Below are 21,354 nucleotides of genomic sequence, written 5' to 3' on the forward strand. Positions count from 1 at the left end.
TTGGGGGAATCGTTTTTGTGTGGCCAAAAAATATTTTTCCCCCATCTCTAATTTCTATTATTCCAACAGTCTGCCAACCTGCAGCTATCATGACTAATACTGGCACATTCTTGTCGAGGGAGAGAGAGAGAGAGAGATGCCTGGGCAAACATTTTCCATTCGGGATATAACAGAAAGCAGATCCTGAGTCCAAGCTCTGTCCTCCGTTTGCAACGAGCAATATATATGTAGCTAACGTATGTTTCCAATTTATACCACACAGGAGTCTGTAAAAATTACAGACAAGCCTAATTAAAATAAAATACTGCCAGGGAGCAATTGCAACTGCCTGGCCATAGGCATAACATGATAACAGTATATGGATGGATGGCGGCTAACAGATTGAGGTTGAATCCTGACAAGACAGAAGTACTGTTTTTGGAGGACAGGAGGCGGGCAGGTGTGGAGGACTCCCTGGTCCTGAATGGGGTAACTGTGCCCCTGAAGGACCAGGTGCGCAGCCTGGGAGTCATTTTGGACTCACAGCTGTCCATGGAGGCACAGGTCAATTCTGTGTCCAGGGCAGCTGTCTATCAGCTCCATCTGGTACGCAGGCTGAGTCCCTACCTGACCGCGGACTGCCTAGCCAGAGTGCTGCATGCTCTAGTCATCTCCCGCTTGGACTACTGCAATGCGCAATGGGGCTACATTTGAAGGTGACCCGGAAACTACAACTAATCCAGAATGCGGCAGCTAGACTGGCGACTGGGAGCGGCCGCCGAGAGCACATAACAGCGGTCTTGAAAGATCTACATTGGCTCCCAGTACGTTTCCGAGCACAATTCAAAGTGTTGGTGCTGACCTTTAAAGCCCTTAACGGCCTCACCCAAGTATACCTGAAGGAGCATCTCCACCCCCATCGTTCTGCCTGGACACTGAGTCCAGTGCCGAGGGCCTTCTGGCGGTTCCCTCGTTGCGAGAAGCCAAGTTGCAGGGAACCAGGCAGAGGGCCTTCTCGATAGTGGTGCCCGCCCTGTGGAACGCCCTCCCATCAGATGCCAAAGAGAAAAACAGCTACCAGATTTTTAGAAGACATCTGAAGGCAGCCCTGTTTAGGGAGGCTTTTAATCTTTAATCAATTATTTTATTCTTCTGTTGGAAGCCGCCCAGAGTGGCTGGGGAAACCCAGCCAGATGGGCTGGGTATAAATATATTATTATTATTATTATTATTATTATTATTATTATTATTATTATTATTATTAGAATGGGGAAAATGTATGAGTAAGAAATTAAAATGCTAAATTGCATCCAGGGAGGTTTTCCAGAAAACTTCAAGAAGTTTTGTTTCTTGAAGATTGGAATTATAATCTGCGCCATTTCCTGCCCCACAACTCTGCTGGGTTTATGAAACTTGAGAAGTGTAAGATGCCATCAGACACAACAGCACCTGACTCTGCTGACTTCCAAGTGGAATTTTTGGAACTGCTACGGGAATTAAGAAATGAAGTACATCAGAATAGAATACAGATTGAAAAAATGAGCCAGAAGTGTGAGGAAATTGTAAAAGGACTAATTCTACCAGAGAGCCTAGAGATGCAAGATGAGCACTTATCAGTCCTGGACAATGTAATGGATTCTAAAGGAAAAGAGGAAAGGGCATGGACTATTGTTCTTCCAGTGAGGGGGGGGGGCAAGACCCATGCCCGAATCAAAAGGTTTTTGAAGAAGAACCAGTGTGGAATAATGCTCTGCTAGTGAGAGAGGGAGGGCAGGACATTTTACATTTTTGCTTTTTTGTATTTTGTATTGTTTTTTTCTTTATAAAATGAATAAATATCATTGGGGGAATAAAACTAGTTTTGAAGAGAGGGGTTTCAGGAGAACAAGTTTTGCCTTCTTTAAAAGTAAGAGCAGACAAAACTCTTTCATAAGGCAGGTCAATGCTTCACTGCATGGCTGGGCAGTATAAGAAATTCCCTTCTGCCATGCCCTCCACTTTGTGCCAAGGCAACAATGCAACCCTATATATGTGGTCTTTATGTCTATTCAAAATAAATTCTCATTTGAGATCAATGAGACTTACCCCAGGGTCATGAGTTTCCTTGTATTCCTCATCCCTCACCATCCACTTGTTCCTTTTGTGTTGTGTCTCTTTGAGTTGGAAGGGACCATGAAAGTCATCTAGTCCAACCCCCTGCAATGAAGGAACCTCTTGCTCAAACCCACAACCCTGAGATCAAGAGCCTCACACTCTAGGGGCAGGGATTGCCTTGTTGTTGAGCTGCTGCCCTTATCAGTTAAAAAACAAAATAAAGACCACACAGAATGAAATAAAGCATAAATAAATGAAACACAGTAAGCATAATAAAATGCATACATTAGTAAATCAAATAAAGCTGCCATCCAAAGCTGCCAACTCACATTTGATGTAGAAACTACAGTGGTACCTCGGTTTATGAACACAATTGGTTCCAGAAGTCTGTTCGTAAACTGAAGCGCTCATAAACTGAAGCGAACTTTCCCATTGGAAGTAATGGAAAGTGGATTAATCCGTTCCAAATGGGTCCGCGGTGTTCGTAAACCGAAAATTCATAAACCAAGGTTCCGCTGTAATAAATGCCTGTGACAGTAGGTATCTTTAAGTTAAATACAGTATGAGCCTCTGCCCACCTAGATGTTGTTGGACTCTCGTTCCCATTGGCCTTGGCCAGCAGGACCAGCATGTCAAGAATGATGGGAAATGGAGTCCAGAAACATCTGCAGCATCTGGGAAAGGCTGGCTTAAGAGCATCAGTATTCATTACCAGTGAATATTACTGCCTTATAAAGATGTGGGTTTTTTCTGTTAGACTTTTTATCAGGTCTAAAGTTTCATTTAAACTCCACCCCCACAAATCCTCACCTGGTTTCAAGTTTCCTTTTCACTCACTCTTTTGGGAGGCCCAGCTGACATGCCAAGTGGTGACTTGACATAACTCTGCCCAGGGCCACAATCCAGGCTGCATTCCTTTACACTACAGTTAAAATTTATTTGAACTCCAGGGATGTGAGATTTGAAAGTGATGGAAGATCTGCTTGGACCCCAGTGGATCAACTCAAGCTCCCAAGAGACACTTGAGACTTAAATGGGAAAAGGCTACGTTCTGGATTCTCTTAAACATACACAGTGAGGGGCACACATCTTGGTTGTTCCAGAGTTGAGGCAGTCGAGAGTCTTGCAAATTGCACAGAAATGAGTTGGTCAGACACCCCCAACCTCAACCAGCATGGCTACAGCCACTGGCAGCCTCCCCACCATGAATTTCCTTAATCCTTTTCAAATACATTCTGAACCTCTGGTCATAGCCAGGTCTGTGCACTGTGTGAAGCTAATCCTCCATTTGCTGCTCCTGAATCTGTTGCCTATCTATTTGACTGAGCAGCCACCAAGTTCTAAAATAAGGGGGGGGGGACACAACGACGACTTTGCCCTGTTGATATGACATCATATGCTGGGGCTCACGTTTTCAAAATCCTTTCTCAAAAATGAGGAATAGAAGCTCGCTGGGAGGAAAGTAAACCAGGAAACTAAGTAGTTTATAATCAGATGTCAAGAAATTGGTTGCATGCTTTGATAGCCTTTCCCTTTTCAAAATGTAACTTAAAGTACATTTGCTTTTTTCCGCAGCTGCTGCTTCTGCCAGCTGGCAAGTGTCCTAATTTATGTCTGGGGTGCAGATGGCAGATCTGTCCACTTGCTGCTGGGTTTTGGAGCACCTTCACACAAGCAAGACTCTGTGTGTATGGTTGAGTGAGTCTCCTTCTCCATAAAGGCCTCTTTGGAGATCAGATTGGATATACATTTTCCTTGGCATGTGGGTTTTGGGTGGGGATTTATTTCATTTAACTTTTATGCAGCAGGGGGCAAAATGCTATAAACTACATTCTTGCTGAGAGTTCATTCATTTGGAAAAATCAAATTATAAGCCCACTGGGAAGCAAGACAGCTCAGTTGCACGCTGCTTTGGAAACAACGCTCAGGCAAAATCAGGTTGCATTCACAGGTGCACATTGTGAGAAGTAAAAAGTCCTATGCAGGCTTTCTCCTCCTTGGTGTGATTATAATCAAATAAGAAGAGAGAGGGACACAGCAGCTACCTCTGCCTTTTGCATTGTGCCTCCATCAACTGGTCACTCCCCATGGATGAAAGGCAGCCATCAGCAGGAGGCCCATGAGATTGGATCAAGTGGGTATCCTATTCCAGCTCCAGCAGTCTTTAATTTTTCCTTGCTTGCCCTCCAAGTCATGCAGAGTGATGAGGATGTAACTTGTTTGTTTAAATGTTTATAATCCACAGTTTCATAAAGGTTCATAAAATATATCAAGGCAGCTAACCAAATGTAACACCACCAGTCCATGAATATCCATAAATTATAATTTAAAAAATCAATAAATTGTGGGTGTGGTCGAAGATGGCTGGTATGTCTTCACTATGGGGAAGTGGTTGAAAGAACTGGATAGGTGAACCCTAGAGAAGAGAAGGTTAAGGGCAGGCATGATAGCAGTCTTCAAACAGAAGATATCAACTTTAAAGTGGAGATTTCTGCTATTGCTCTTTTTCTACTTGCAGAATGGTTCCTGGTGGTTATTTTGGATAGCAGTATCCAAAATAACCATCAGGAACCAGCCAGACCTGATTGTTCCTTCTTGAGTTTTACACACAATGTAGATTTCATTCTTTAGAGTGGAGCACCACTGTGTGGCCTTTGTGTGATGGAAATGAATTCTGTATAACCTTTCCATTCTCCACTGCAGTGCACATGTTCCCCATCCATCTTCTGCACTCTCTGTCCTTCTGGGAATGGGGTGGGGGTTTAATTTTGCTTGTAGGTGTGCTGGGAGTGGACTTTTACAGTGAATTGAGGGAAATAAGAAAAGAAACAAAAGGAGAAGAAACAAAAGGAAACAGAGGATAACAACACTAGCACCAAGGAGGAGTTAAGAGACAGGGGGAAATGGGATAACCCAAAAACCATTATATGGGCAAATGCACACTCCCAGGAAAATCGCCATGTAATTGGTTCTGAAACCTTACCACATTACTGCTGGTGAGTGAAAAGTCAGTTTTTAGCCATGCAAAAATTGGCATCGCATCCAGTCAGTATAAGCATCATATGCTTCATCGGTGGGGGGGGGGGTGAGGGAGGAAGTGAAAAACAAGGCAGTCGGTGTCCTTTGGGGGCCCCTTCCACAAATGCTTTCACCATTCCAAGTTCCTCTGAGTTAAGGAAGGAGAGGGCAATGTGTTTGGGGGTTAGAAAGGAGTTATGGGCTGACAACATCTTTCTGAGCCCTCAAATTGCCTTAGGAATTATTTTCCCAGGTTTCCTGTCTTCCTATCAGCTTCTCTGTGCGAACCAGCTGAGGTCTCCCAGGTGACATGGACTCTGTTAGGCAGTTGAATGTGCATGCGTACTCCATCCATTTCCTTCCCTCCCACTCACCCCTTCCGTGTGGCCCAGGGCACTGGCAGTCCCTGCTACACCACTGGTTTAACTATACAGTGTGTGAAGAAGGCCTACCTTTTGATTTCCCTGCAACTTCATTCACTTTCATTTGATGACCCCACTGGGTTCCACTATCTCCCCAAGGAACTATGTCTGACATCAACCTTGCCCCCTTTTAGGTGCCAGGCAAAGATGTTCCTGTTCTCCCAGGGTTTGGGATCTTAAGGTGGGAGTGACCTTTGACCAGTTTTGCTGTTTATCTTTAAGGGTGGTGTGGCATGGAATCTCCCATGTTATTGTTGGATAAACACAATTTTATACAGTAGTTCTATCTATTTCATGATATGTTTATATTTTAGAAAGTTACTTTGCATTGTACGTATTTTTGTAAGTTACTTTGAGATTGATTTAAGTGATTAACAGATTTAGCAAAAAATAATAGCAGCAGTATTTCCAGGGGGAAGACTATTCTCTATCCACATTTTCAGAGGTCATTACAATATATGCCTTTCTTTTAACAAGTGCAATGGAATAGCAGATTGTCCACCAGGTGGCACCAAAGGTCAATTTAGCACACTATGATATGTGGCCTGGGACAATTGGGGAAGAAGGAATTGGCAACCAGAACGGAATCTTACTTTTCACGATATGTGCAGCACAGAACCTTGTTATTACCAACACACTCTTTCAACAGAAAAATAAATTTAAAACTTCATGGAGGCATCCTCGGTCAAACCACTGGCACCTCTTAGACTATGTTATTGTCCGTGCTAAAGATCGCTGTGATGTGCTCCTTACCAGAGCTATGACGAGTGCCAACAACTACTGGACAGATCATCGACAAATATGCTCCACGATGACTATCAAGATTATACCTCAACGCAGACTTCAAGGAAGGAAGGTAAAAGGTAAAGGGACCCTGACCATTAGGTTCAGTCGTGACCGACTCTGGGGTTGTGGTGCTCATCTCGCGTTATTGACCGAGGGAGCCAGCATACAGCTTCCAGGACAAAGCCACTTCTGGTGAACCAGAGCAGCACACGGAAACACTGTTTACCTCCCTCCAGAGCGGTACCTCTACTTGCACTTTGAGGTGCTTTCGAACTGCTAGGTTGGCAAGAGCTGGGACCGAGCAACAGGAGCTCACCCCGTCGTGGGGATTCGAACTGCCGACCTTCTGATCGGCAAGCCCTAGGCTCAGTGGTTTAACCCACAGCGCCACCTGCGTCCCTCAAGGAAGGAAACCAAGGTGCAAAATGAACACTCAAGCCCTTCAAGATCCCATTAAGCGGGATTGCTTCCAAACGACTCTTAAGGACCATCTGCTTTCACAATTCCCTGATAACATCGAGGAACACTGGACCAAGCTAAAAACATCCATTATTGCAGCCTGGGAACAAACTATTGGATACCAAAACAAGAAACACCAGGACTGGTTTGATGAGAATGACAGTGAGATTGAATGCATTATTGACAAGGAAAGGAAGCCTTTCAGATCTGGCAAAGAGATAGAAACTGTGCCACTAAGACAAAAAACCTATGCCAACGCTAAGGCTGAGGTTCAAAGAAGAACCAGAGAACTAAAAATCACCTGGTGGATAAAAAAGCTCAAGAGATCGAGCATTTAGCCGACACTCATGATGCACAGAGTTTCTTTAAAGCCACAAAGACTATCTATGGGCCAATAAATCATGGCATATGTCCCCTACACTCAGCAGATGGTAACACACTTCTAAAAGCTATTGCACTGCACTGGAGAGAACATTACCAACACCTCCTTAACCACAACTCCCCCATAGCTGCTGAGGTTCTGTCACAAATTCCACAAAACTAAGTTAGAGATGAGCTTGCAGTATCTCCAAATCTGGGTAAGTTGTGTACAGCTATTAACCAAATGAAAAACAACAAAGCCAGCAGACCTGATGGAATACCTGCCGAAATCTTCAAAGTAGGTGGAATTGAACTTACACAACAACTTCACAAGCTCATCAAAAAATCTCGGCTGAGACTGGCTCAGACTAGACTAGATTAACACTTTGTTGTTGTTGTTTATTCATTTAGTCATTTCCGACTCTTCGTGACCCCATGGACCAGAGCACGCCAGGCACTCTTGTCTTGCACTGCCTCCCGCAGTTTGGTCAAACTCATGTTTGTAGCTTCGAGAACACTGTCCAACCATCTCATCCTCTGTCGTCCCCTTCTCCTTGTGCCCTCAATCTTTCCCAACATCAGGGTCTTTTCCAAGGATTATTTTCTTCTCATGAGGTGGCCAAAGTATTGGAGCCTCAGCTTTAGGATCTGTCCTTCCAGTGAGCACTCAGGGCTGATTTCCTTCAGAATGGATAAGTTTGATTTTCTTGCAGTCCATGGGACTCTCAAGAGTCTCCTCCAACACTAGATGTCACTATACCCTAATTTTACAACTACAACTACTACTACTATTTGCACACACTGTACACTTCAGAACTATTTGAAATAGGAATAAGTCCCAAACACACAGAATCCCCAATTGCCATTCTTGGTTGCAGATACTTTTTGGGTCACTTTGCATGATATAGAAGAAAAGACACCCAGCTGCAGAATTCACACATGTTGCAGCGGGTGGGAAAGCTTTAATATTAATACATAATACTTGAGACCGTTCCCCTTCAAAATACTGACAGTAGATGGCCTGATCCTCTCCCCAGCTGCTGTTTGTACATATTTTAAAGGAGCAAGCTGAATTGCAACACTCTTGTTCTTTTCCGCCTGAGTCTCAGCATCTCTTGCTTTCCTGCATGAACATGAGAACATAAGAATGTAAAAAGAGCCCACTGGATCCGGTCCAGCATCCTGGTCTCCCGGCGGCCAGCCAGATGCCTACGGGAAACCAGTGAGCAGGATTCGAGCACAAGAGCATTTTGTGGTTTCCAGCAACTGGCATTCAGAGCCAATATGGTTAAATATGGTTAACAACCATCAACAGCCCTCTCCTGCATGAATTTGTCTACTCCTATTTTACTTGGTCTTTACACTCTCCAGGTTCCACCATTATGCCATGTAGTCAATGTGAGCACCCTGTGTCATTCCATCGTGGCACTGGGGAGTCCTGGGGCCCAGGAGGGAACACTTGGGACATCCCAGGGCTGGCCAACCTATGAGACAAGGTGAGGCAACCATCTCAGGCAGCAGGATCCATCTGGCGCTCCTCAGCAGCCTCCTCCACAGCAGTCTCTTGGCAGAGAGGAGCCAAAGCTGTTCTCCTCCTACCCTTGTTCCCGATGCAGATCTTTATCCCCTTGTTCCTGATGCAGATCTTCACTCACCTCTTCTTCCCTTGCAACAATTTATTGGGTCAGCCCTTGCACACGGCTTAGCAGCAGAGATATCCTGACAGCTGCCTCTTGCAGCTTTCAACCCCGTTCTGAAGCTGCTTCCTGCACAGCCGAAAAGCTTTTGTTCCAAGAGAGAAGCTTTAATCTCTCTGCTGAAAATGTCCAGGCCCTCAGGGGTGGCAGCTCTTGCTCAGGCACACCTGCACGGTGCCTGTGACAGGTAAACCAAAAGCTGGTCTACTTACCGCCCATTCTGTAAAAAAAGCATTTGGCTGAGGACTTCACATGCTTAGCTCATTCCTTTTTCAATTATTGTGCATTTCCACAGTGTATCTGGCACCCTCACAAATGCTATTTTGATAAGGACAGGGTAGAACCCAAACCAATGGATTCAAGTGGCAAGAAAGAAGATTCCAGCTAAAGTTTAGGAAGAATCTTCTGGTGATGAGAGTGGAATGGACTCCCTCAGAAGGTGGTGGACTCTCCTTCCTTGGAGGTTTTTAAGCAGAGGTTGGATGGTCATCTGCCAGGGATGCTTTAGTTGTGATTACTGCATTGCAGGGAGGGTTGGACTAAATGACCCTCAGGATCCCTGCCAACTCTACAATTCTATGATTAAACATAAACATATGGGGAAATTGTGCATGAAAATGCACATATTTGGTGAAAATAACACCTAACAGTACATATTTTTGTGAAAGTAACCTATAAGAAGAATCCTTGGAAAAGACCCTGATGTTGGGAAAGATTGAGGGCACTAGGAGAAGGGGACGTCAGAGGACAAGATGGTTGGACAGTGTTCTCGAAGCTACCAACATGAGTTTGACCAAACTGCGGGAGGCAGTGGAAGACAGGAGTGCCTGGCGTGCTATGGTCCATGGGGTCACGAAGAGTCGGACACGACTAAACGACTAAACAACAACAACAACAACCTATAAGAATGCATTGTACTCCTAACATGAATGAGCAGTTACTGGGAGACACAGAGGTTGGCCCATTCGCCCATTCCTATGCACAAGGTTCAAGGCTGTTGCCTGAATCATCCACCTCCCTTCTGTTAGCATTAAGAGGCTTTGCTAATAGGTTTGGAATGGGAAAGAAAGTCTCAATGATTATGTCAAGAAAGGAATGGCATTGCCAGCTGTAAAAGAAGAACAAAGAGAGGCTTGCCATGACACCATCCCACAATCCAAGTGAACTTTCTAAAAGGATTATGGTGCAAGACATTGCACAAGGCATGAGACACAATTATCCATGAGCCACGGTGAAAGCAAAATCGAAAAAGGAGATCCTACAGAACTCAATAGGAAGGGCTGGCAGCTGTAACACTGGACAACTCTAAATACACATGGCTCCATTGATAACCTAATTGTGCAATGGACATTCTCACCTTACCTCTTTGAATTGCTAAAAGCGTGTGTGTGTGTGTGTGTGTGTGTGTGTGTGTGTGTGTGTGTGAATAATTCATCATCACCACCCTGTTTGCAAGTGAAGATACAAGAAAAAGGAGATGGACTATCACTTTGTTTTTTTAAAAAAAGGTATTGAGAAGAAGAATTTTAGGGGAAAGAGTAACCCGAGACACAGTTCCCACAGGGGCGAAACTAGGCTTTATTTCACCCGGATCAAAGACCCAGTTTGGCACACACACACACACACACACACACACACACCCCGCATTTGTGTACACACACAGAGAGAGAGGCTGGGAGCCTCAGTGGCGCCACTCGGGAGGCTTCATCTGGGGCAAAATACCTGGCTAGCCCTCACCCCCTGTAGCCACAGTTCTAGTTCCCATCCCATTTTTGCAGCAATTCAAGCTAAGTGAGAGTATGATGATGGGTGCAAATGTTTTCACCATTGTGCTTATTTCCTTCCTACTTCTAGAAAGGCATCATTTCCTAGAATCCTTTTAATTGGAGTTACCAGGGATTGAATCCGGGATCTTCAGGAGTCAATGCAGGTACCCTACTACCAAGCTCCATCACAAAGTAGTAATGTACATTAAAACGTCAATGAAGATTCAAGCATATTATGCATCAGTGCATCTTTTGATATTGTAATGCTTTGTAAATAAAAAAGAGATCCTAGAAGTGAAAGCACTAAGCAAAAGAAACAGCTAAAACAAGAAAGAGGGTGCTTTTTTTCTCTTTTTTTGAAACTGGCTAGCTCTCTCTGATGAATCTGAGGGCTGGAGGAGGAATTCAATACAAACCTACCAAATCCACACTTTCTGGAACAATATGTGAACTGAAGCACAGCCACACTTCTCCTGTATTTTACAATGCGGTTCTCCTGCTAAGGAAAGTGTAACCAACAACTGATTGATTGTTTTGGCAGGCATAAAATGCAAGAACATATCAGCTGGCAAATAACAGCCACTCCGCGTCATCTGTGAAATGCTATCGGATACAAAATATAGTCAAACACTAAATATCATGCTATCAGATCCATTGCATTCCAGCTATCAAATCCTGGCAAATAATATCAAATATTGACATCAGGATATCTCAAAATGTCAAGTAACTGGAGAATATCCAGCAAAATATTCAAAGGATTACTGACATCAGCGTTCAAAGGAGAGTGCAGGGAGGCAAATTAATTTAGTTGCTATGAAGTTCTCTGGAATACAGATTAGTTACATGCCAATTTTGCTTCTGAGGTTTATTGAACATTAGGTCATTTGAATGAAAGTACAAGTTCAACTACCGGTAATCAACTAGCAGCAATCTGTACATTCTTACATTCTTACATGACAGCTCCTTTAATTTTTAATCCCATCACTCTCCTGTTTTGATCAGAACCTGCCTAAAAGAGATTCCCTCTGTCAAGCACAGAGAGAGCATATGCTGATGAACAAGCAGAACATCGGGTGCTGCCTGACACCATGCCAGAAAAGTGGTCCATACAGTCTAGCATTGTCTGCTCTGACTGGCAACAGCTCTTCAGGATCTCAGGCAGGGAAAGAGGTTTCCCCTCACCTGCTCCTAGATCCTGTTTCAAATGAAGATGCTGCCAGGGGCCTCCTGCAGGGGCTGTACCACTGAACCATGCTTCCTCCTGGCCATTCATTCCTTCAAAGCATTTGTTGCCCTCCTTTCCTCAGCAGGGCTCAAGGTAGCTAAGTACAATGCCATTAAAACAAGCTTCCAGCAGGTAAAAAACAAGTCATCCAAACTACTTATGGCACATAAGTCAGGCAAAACCTGACTTTCTGCAGGCAGATAGCATGAATAATATTAAGTTGTCACAAGATACATAAATATTGTTCTAGATATTACAGTATGGAGGCACTAAGAATGTTGTTGATGGAGAGATGTGGCTGAGTGGGGTGGGGTCTCCATGGATGAGGTTCCTGTAAGAGGGAGGTGTCTGGAGCACCTCTTCCCTGTCCTCCTTGGTCTCCCAGTGGAGTCCTATGCATCATGGATGACGACCCTGTGACCTTCAAGATGTGGTGGAACTCCAGCCCCCATCAGTCGTAGGCAGCATGGCCAGAGAGGATGGGAGTTGTAGTCCAGCCATATCTGTAGGGCCATAAGCTTGTCTTCCCCACTATTAATTCATTCATTCCTTTCAAATGTTATAAACTGATTTAAGATTGGTGGTCAGAAACAGAATATAAAGCATAATACAAATAAATAAATACAATAAATAAAAATAGAATGTTGACTCCTATTTTATTGAGTTTCAGCTTATAGTCAATTTTAATTATTTTTTGAACATTTCACATAGTTATTTCTCAGTGTTCTTATGGATAATTTCACCATTTTATACTTTTGAGGGCTTTTGTTAGCTTTTTTAATAATCAAGGGGCATATAATTTTTATTAAATAATTTAAATTAAAAAAAACAAAATAAAATACTTCAGAATGGCTTGGGAAAAGGGAAACCTTTCAACAAATGCCAAGAACATAACCATACTGGGACTTGCTTCACTTGTAAGAGAGGAGATTTCCAGAGAACCCGTCTCATAATGTGGCAAGCAGATGCCTGAGAGCGCCTGGCTGCAGGGGCCCATGTGGCACCATCAAGAGATCTTCATCCATTGATCTAAATGGCTGGTGCGGATGCAGGAGGGGAGGCAGGTTTTTCACACGTTTGCATTACAATCCTATGAATGTCCACTCAGAAGGATGCTCCATGGACTTCAGTGGTGCTTACTCTCAGATTAGCAAGCATGAGATGACTGCCATACTGTCCTCTGCATTTGTGTCCCCATCTCCCCTCTCCCAAAAACCACCCAGAGAGTGGCAAAGCAGCTACATTGTGAAGACCCCAGTTGAGCTTCAGGCACTCAGGATCAGAAGAGCCTTTGGCTTTAGGTCAAGAGATCGCTTGGTGAACAATCTGACCTTGAAAACACACCTGCCATCCACAATAAGGTCACCAGATATATATTTTTTCAATGAATCCGGGGACACGTTCCAACTTCCTACTAAATAGATGGATTTTGTCAGTGGACTGATTTGTAAAATCCGTGGACTGTCCCCGGGAAATGGGGACGTCTGGTAACCTTAATCTACAAGAAAATGCTACACTTCCAACTATGCTACAAACAAAGCCCAAGAACATGCACAAGGTTGTCTGAATATGGACAAACCTGGAGAGAGAGGAGAAAGGGAAAGAGGAAAGGTTGTCTTTGTCTCTGCGACGTCCCCTGGCATGGCAAACAATATATTTTAAACCAAAACATTCATCCACCCCATGCACATACTTTGCTGGTGGGTTTTTTTTAGTTTAGTTTTGATTTTGAGAAATCAGCACATAGAAATGACACATACAGAGAAAAGACACCCTCTCCAGGTGGGCATCATCCCTACCTTGCACTGCCCAGACACGCAGACGGAGGTTGCATTTTGGTCACACGGCGTTCCATCAATGACCTTCTCTGCTTGTCTCACGTAGAACCGATAACCTACTGCTCGGCAATTAAGTTCGCATTTCTGACTGCCCTTAACTGAAAGAAAGAGAGAGGGAGAAGGCCATGAGTATGGATAGGGCTGGGTTATACCACCATAGCGCAAACAGCAAGCTTGAGTGGGAAGAAGCTAATGGCGGGTTGGAGCTCCCCAACCCAGCCTTCACTACTTCTGCCTTAGGTGCACTTGGGGACACTGTTGGCCCTGGGTTCTATAGGCAAGAAGGCCCCAGTGGCCCTTCTCCCTGCATGGGCTACCTCTGCCTAGAGATGGAGAAGAAAATTTATGGGGTCACATTTTAATGCAAGCTCACCAGATTTTCACTTCCCCAAACAATACAGGCTTGTGATGCTTCAGAGCATGTTGGGATCCATCAACTGCCCTCAGCCCCAGCCAGCAAGGCCAATTGTCAGGGGTGATGGGGGCCATCATAGAGCAATGTCTGGATAGCCAGAGATTCCCCACTCTTGCAGTGCATGAAGCATTACAAAGCTCTTATTTGAAACTCAGACTTCTTTGAATTTTGCAATATAGTTATCAAGCCAAAGAATGGAAAATGACCTGTGAAGAAGTGGCAGGAGAGAGTGAGAAGGGCAGGCAAAGCCCACGTCCACCATCACTGGACCACCCACTACCAACTTCCCAGAGGGAAGGATTCCAAGGGAAAGGGAGGCAGTCAAAGTTGGCCCAGACCTCTGCTCTTGCTCCAGCTGGGCTCATGTTGTTTTGTTTCCTTGTAGTTTTGCATATTCTTTAATGCATATGTGTATTTTGCAAGTTTGAGAGTGCCAGTCGAAAAGCAGGATAGGAAGAGCTTTTGACATGGATGTTAGCTGCAGAGAGGATTTCAATGACCCTGCAATAGAAAACCTTGAAAAATATGCATATGGTTGTATGGTATAAGAAGGGCTGTCCAACTTCCAAGAGACTGTCCAACTTCCACAACCACCATTTAAAAAAACTGGCAGTGATCTACCCATTCAATTGTCCAGAGTTGTTGATCAGGATCGACTAGGGGCATTCTGCAATCGACTGGAAATCATTATCAACCTGTTGGACAGCCCTGGTATAAGACTTACAGACTTTAACTATGGTAGCAGGGGACTCTCTCTCTCTCTCTCTCTCTCTCTCTCTCTCTCTCACACACACACACACACACACACACACACACATGCTGCATGTTTCAAGGGTGATGAGAGCATCCAGAACATGTTTATGTCTTCTGGTGGGACATTATTTCCTATGCTTCAGACTTTAGATGCTCAACATTCACCACCCATGCCAGCCTGGGAAATATTGATGCCTTCATTCATATTGGTGTGTCACCATGTTTTCCTCTCATTTGTTTGCTTTGTATATGCTTTGATGTAATACCCTGCTACCACACTTTAGGGCTGTTAATAATGTTGAGAAAGGTACCCCACAAAAGCTGTGTATAAATCTTATCAGTGTATAAATCTAATCTACGGTAACCATGCTTATTTCTGTGCAGTGAAATACTGTACTATGCCTACTCATTTCTGCAGATAACAGTGCTATTCAAAATGCACTGGAACAGGCCAAGTCTTCTCTCTTCCCTCCCCCCTACCAGTAAATTGGCATCCCCAGGTACAGATGCATCCCACCCTCCTTTGCTCCTGGCCACCCAGTGACCTTGTATCAGGATCTGGCAACACTTAAGAGATAAATGCTCACCAAAAAACCTCATTAATGACTAAAATTTTGGACACAAATGAGAAGGAAGAGTTATGCCAATTGACAGGACTAGAAATTAAAAATAAAACAAAATATCTGGGAATTTGGATAACACCGAAGTGTATAAATCTGTATGAAGATAAATATAAAAGAGCATGGAAAGAGATTAAAAGAAATATGGAAGTGTGGAATAAATTACACCTATCGCTTTGGGGAAGAATATCAGTTGTTAAAATGGACATACTTCCCAGGATGATTTTTCTATTCTGGGCCATACCGATATTAGGAGGGGTAAAGTGTTTCCAAGAATGGAAAAAAGATGTTTGGAATGGTAAAAGACCAAGAATAAAACATCAGTTGTTAATGGATAAAAAAGAGGGGGGGGTTGCACTTCTGAATTTTGAGTTATACCATGTGGCGACAGGACTAACCTGGATAAAAGATTGGATAACTTTACAAAACCCAGAAATATTAGATCTAGAGGGAATAGACCAGGGGTAGGCAACCTAAGGCCCTGGCCGGATGCAGCCCAATTGTGGCCCGCGGATGATCCGTGAATCAGCATGTTTTTACATGAGTAGAATGTGTCCTTTTATTTAAAATGCATCTCTGGATTATTTGTGGGGCCTGCCTGGTGTTTTTACATGAGTAGAATGTGTCCTTTTGTTTAAAATGCACCTCTGGGTTATTTGTGGGGCATAGGAATTTGTTCATCCCCCCCCAAAAAAAATATAGTCCAGCCCACCACATGGTCTGAGGGATGGTGGACCGGCCCACGGCTGAAAAAGGTTGCTGACCCCTGGAGTAGACAATAGGTACGGCTGGCATTCATATTTAATATATGACAAGGTAAAGGAACATAAGGGCTTCTTAAACCATTTGGTTTGGAAATCACTATATTGGATTTGGACAAAATACAAAGGAATATTGAAACCCAAAATACTTTTATGGACATCACCAACAGAAGTAATAACAATAAAGAAACTGAATATGGAAGGAGAGAGGGCTACATACCAAATATTATTAGAAGAAAAGCAAAATGAGTTATATCTGAAAAAATGAGGAGATCAAAGAACGATTGGCTGCAATATTTTCAAATTCATCAGAGGTTTGTCATAGATTAAAAAGGGGTCTAGCAAAAGAAAAGTCAAAATTTGAGAAGGAATTGCTCCAGAATAAAGGAAAGTACATGTTAAGGATCTATGATCTATTGCTGGAATGGGGGCTCAAAGAAGAGCAAGTAAAACCAGTGATGATAAGATGGGCCCAGGAGGATCTAGGCCATAATGTCCTAATGGAACAGTGGGAAACACTGTGGGAGGTAGACATGAAATTTACTGCATGTTATCATTTAAAGGAAAATGTATTAAAGATGATGTATAGGTGCCACCAGACTCCGGAGAGCTGCTCCGTGGGATATTAACAAAAATATGCCTTCCATCCTGACTTGAACATATATAGGCAGTCCCTATATCCAAACAGATATGTAAAGAAGACTGATGATTGTCACTGTGTTCATCCTTTCAGCCTTGTGGTTTAAGTCTCTTTGCAACCACAAGTGCTTAAAGGGTCCACTTTTGTTGTCCATCTGCCCCACAATGCAGACAAATATCATGAGCTGCTGTGTTTCATTTCTGAGCCAAGGAACAAATAACAAGCGGCTTCTTGAAATCCCCTCTTCCAATCCAATGTCATTAATAAAAATGGAAGCTCTGGCAGATGTCTCCTCCGAGGTCCTTCAGTTGACAGAGCACATGGGAGAGACCAGTTGCAGTGAATGAGGGGAGAACTCTATGTATGCCTCAGTTCACAGGGAGAAGGACAAGCTGAAAAGCCTCTCTCGAAAATGAGAATAAGCCACTGAGCAAAGCCAGCCTTGGTGGACTGCCAGTCCTTGCTCAGTTCTAAGTACAGCAAAAACCGGTTGCCGACCCAAGCTGCAAAGCACTGATAGCCATGTTATCAAGCCTGCTTGCACCCTGATCCAATTGTCAACTTGCAAAATAATTTGTTTTGCTTGGATTACAAACATTATTATTTTTTGCCTTTTCTTGGCCAAGCAGCTTGTAACATAGTAGTTATTGTGGGTAATTAGAAACTTCCTTCTCCTTTGGACCAGGATTTCTTTGCTTCCTGCTGGGCTGGAAATGAAAGCCTCATGATGGCAGGGCTAAACGGGGGGGGGGGGAGGGGGAGCTGGGGTGGATGCCTCCCCCCCAACCCACAGAAACACTTTGTTCTGAAAGAGACAGCTACAGCTCTTCTGCGAAAGCACCAGACTCGCTCAGCAGGGGGCCTTGCCAAAATAGCACTGATGTCATTTCCATGGAGTCATAGCTGTTTAGGAACTAACCTTCTCCCTTGAGCCCTGCCTCCCTTTCCCCAGCCACCTTCCTCTCTTGACCAACTTGTGTATTTTTATGGACTGTAAGCTCCTTCAGCCAGGGACCCATTCTCTCAATCTTTATAAAGTGCCATGGAGACAGAAGACACAATCTAAACAAAAAATAAAAACAAGCAACAGAAAAAAGGATAAAACATATTTATTTATTTTTAATTAAATTTGTATACCACCATCCCTTGATCTCAGTGCAGTTTACAAGAAAAAATGTGAGATAAAAACAAATAAAACATAATAAAAACAAGAACAGAAAACCCCACAAACCAATATCCCCTCCATCCCCTCACACAAAGACATTTAAAAGGGTATAGGATGTTAATCAGCCAAAGGCGTGGGAGAAGAGGGAAGTTTTTGGCTGGCACCTAAAAACATACAATGCAGGTGCCAGCCAAACTTCCTTGGAGAGAGCATTCCACAAGCAGGGAACCACTGCAGAAAAGGTCTGTTTTCATGTTGCCACCCTCCAGACAATATAATAGTTAAAAGGTAATTGAACTATAACAGGATTAAAATTACGTCAAAACAAAACTTCACCTGCTGGCACACGGACAGCAAGGAGGGAGCCAGTCGAGTCTCTCTAGGGAGGGAGTCCCAGAGTCTGGGAGCAAGCAACCACAAAGAAAGCCCTCTCCCACATCCCAACTTTCTCCCAATAAATGTGTTTTTGTATGTTTTTTTTAACAAATGTACACATTTCTCAAGCATTTTCTCATCTAATGCATTTTTGTACATTATTCTCACTAGTATATTCATTTTGATGCGTATTTTCCACTAATATACACATTTTTGTAAATATTGCTGGAAGAACATCATCACAAAAATTGGACGTGTGAATTTTGAAGGATGGCCGTGTTTCTCTTCATCTTGTTTTAGAAAGCACAAATTTGATCAATTCTTCTTTTAATGTGAACTGAATTGAATTTCTCCCCCTTCCCAACCCAGAGCAACCTTCTATGAGATTCCCTAAGGCATAAGTGGGGGAATCCAGCAATGTGCAAACTCAGGAGCAGAATCAAACACAATGCCCACCTGGATCAGGACAGGATCTCCATGCCATCCCTAGTATATAAATGCTGTAATGATCTCAGGCAGGCAAACAACCCCCGATAAGAAGTAATGACTCTCTGGCAGTTTTATGTATGTTTATTTACACAAAAAAAAAAAAACCACACAAAAACACGCATTCAGAGCATGGCTTCTCACCTGCTCGCATTGACGATAGTTGGTGAGTCTGAAGCTTTGCTCCTCCCACAGCAGGAAGGACACCAAATTCCCACCCTTCCCCTCTTGCCCTTCCGTTGCCCTCTGATCTTATCCAGTTTCGTAGAATGGGGACTGAGAGGCTGGCCACCCTCCCCACTTTCACTTGACACAGTCTCAGTCCTCTGCTTATCTGCTGATTGCCTAGCAATGCTCTGGCTCCCTCCTAACTCTTCCACTTCTTGAGAGCTAACAGTGTCTTCTTCGAGAAGGGGGCGTCAAACTGCTCCTTGTCAGCTCTGTTAGTAAGCTCTCATCTGCAGAGTCTCTCTCTCTCTCACTTAGCTCAATTTCTGAGTCTGAGTCTTCCCTGCGCTCTGGTGAGCCACGTTCCTGACAAATTAAGAGGTTTTCTGCACTGGTCCAGTAAAATGCTTCAGCTGCGCTGTACAGACCAGGAACAGTTCTCTTTGCAGAGCATTAAGCACAGCGGCTGGATTCTTCTTGTGGTAAAATCCTTGTAGCTTTGCAGCAGAAACAACCCATGGAAGCCCAACTTTCGAAGACAGCTTTATTGCAGAAAAATAACAGAAACACCTCCAGAGCTTTCAGGCAAACAAAACAAACGCTCTATATATACTGAGCATCTTAACAACTTAATGACTTAACAACTTAAATCACATGACCTTGCTAATTTGCCAGCGTCTTAGGTTTAAAGTCCTAACACAAATGCCTTTAAAAGATAAATAACGTCAATCATTTTTATATAAATGTGGCAGTTCACCAGCTGCGGGTGGCCACACAATCCTGACTCGTACCACCTCCAAAATCTTAATTAAGCAGATAGAGAGATAATTTTTCCCCATATTTCTTTAAATATTGTTTTTTTCCCACACATTAAGCACAACAGCCTGCTCCCAGGACCTCACTTTTTACCTGAGAGATTCTTCAGCCATTTTCTACAGTGGAGGAAAGAAACAAGAAGCCAGACAAAACGCATGGCAGTGTTCCAACTACCCCCTCCGAAAGTTGCCTCAGTAAGTTAATTATATACAGTTACTGCTCTTTCTTTGTTTAATGGGGGGTGAGGAGAGAGAGAGAGAGAACTCTCTCCCATGCAATGGGGCTATGATGTGGTGGAAATCACCAATGAGAAAGAACAACTTAGTTCTTTGTGGTAGAACAGGAGATCGAGAAAGATGACTGCATCAAGGAAGGCTCACAACCAACCACTTCTCAGGGTTCCAGCCAGCCATGCCCTTTCCCATTCTGGCCAGCATTCCATGCCTACTGAGCATGCTCCGTCCCCATTGGCCTTCCCTGCCCTTAGCGTTGTTTCCCCGAAACTATTCCTCCAAGCCAGCTGATTCCTCCCCCCCCCCCCCGATCCTGCATTTAGTTCTTGGTAAAGATGAGGAAGGGAGAGTTTATGAGTAGGTGCCAAAAAATCAGGAGGCCTGAAGGACAGACAAGGAGAGCTGTGAGAAAGTACACAGAATGACTTCTCTCCCAGTCTTGTCTAGAATCTTAGAATTGGAAGGGATCATCTGCCTAGTTCTGGGCACCACATTTTAAGACAGATATTATTATTAATTATTATTATTACTACTATTTTTATATTTGTATACTGCTCTATACCAGCAGGTCTCAGGTTGGTTCACAGGATATTGGCACAATGGAGCATATTGAGAGGAGGGAAACTAGGGAGACTAGGGTGGTAAAGGGCCTGAAAACCAAATCCTTGAGGGAGCTCTCAGAAGAGCTGGATATGCTTAGCCCAGAGAAGATTAACGGGAGACATAGTAGGTGAAAGGACCAGCATTCCCATTAGCTTGCATTTTTCAGTTTCATTATCAGGTTTATACTTAACAGCATTTAAAAACAACACAATAAAATACAATGTAATAAAAACCAACTAGTTAAAAAACAATAATTAAACATGCTTGGAATAAGCAATTAAAATACAGTTTGCCCTGGCAGCAGACCAGCCTCGCCTGCACCTTAGTTTCCAAAAGCCTGTCTGAAGAGGAAGGTCATAGCTTCCTGGCAAGGAAGAAGCTGGTCTGGCTCTCTCGCAGGTCACCACCAGCTGTGCTTCTGATGTTGATGGAACCAAGAGAAGGCGTTTACCCGAGGATCTTCGCTGCACAGCCAGGAAGGTTCATATGGGGAGATATGATTTTTCAGGTACCATGGGCCCAAGCCATACAGGACTTTATAGGTCATAACCCACAGTTTGACTAGTGCCCAGAAACAGACTGGTAACCAGTAAAGTTGTTTTAACAAGGGAGTTACATGCTCCCTGTAATTGACCCCAGTCAGCAGTCTGGCCACAACATTTTGGGCCAGCAGAA

At 43.7% G+C, this 21,354-nt stretch overlaps 1 protein-coding gene across 11 annotated transcripts in view; it reads right to left on the reverse strand.

Moving 5' to 3' along the window:
* THSD4 (thrombospondin type 1 domain containing 4) overlaps window positions 1–21,354 on the reverse strand; it is a 372,415-nt gene that overhangs the window by 185,532 nt on the left and 165,529 nt on the right. For all 11 annotated transcript variants that reach the window (XM_088657004.1, XM_088657003.1, XM_060282606.2 and 8 more), the window contains one exon: window positions 13,606–13,742. In XM_088657004.1, coding sequence (XP_088513130.1) covers window positions 13,606–13,742 — 137 coding nt within the window. The remainder of the gene's footprint in view (window positions 1–13,605; window positions 13,743–21,354) is intronic.

The sequence above is a fragment of the Zootoca vivipara genome, chromosome 13 (genome assembly GCF_965207765.1).
Source record: "Zootoca vivipara chromosome 13, rZooViv2.hap1.1, whole genome shotgun sequence".
In the NCBI taxonomy this organism is placed as follows: Eukaryota; Metazoa; Chordata; class Lepidosauria; order Squamata; family Lacertidae; genus Zootoca; species Zootoca vivipara.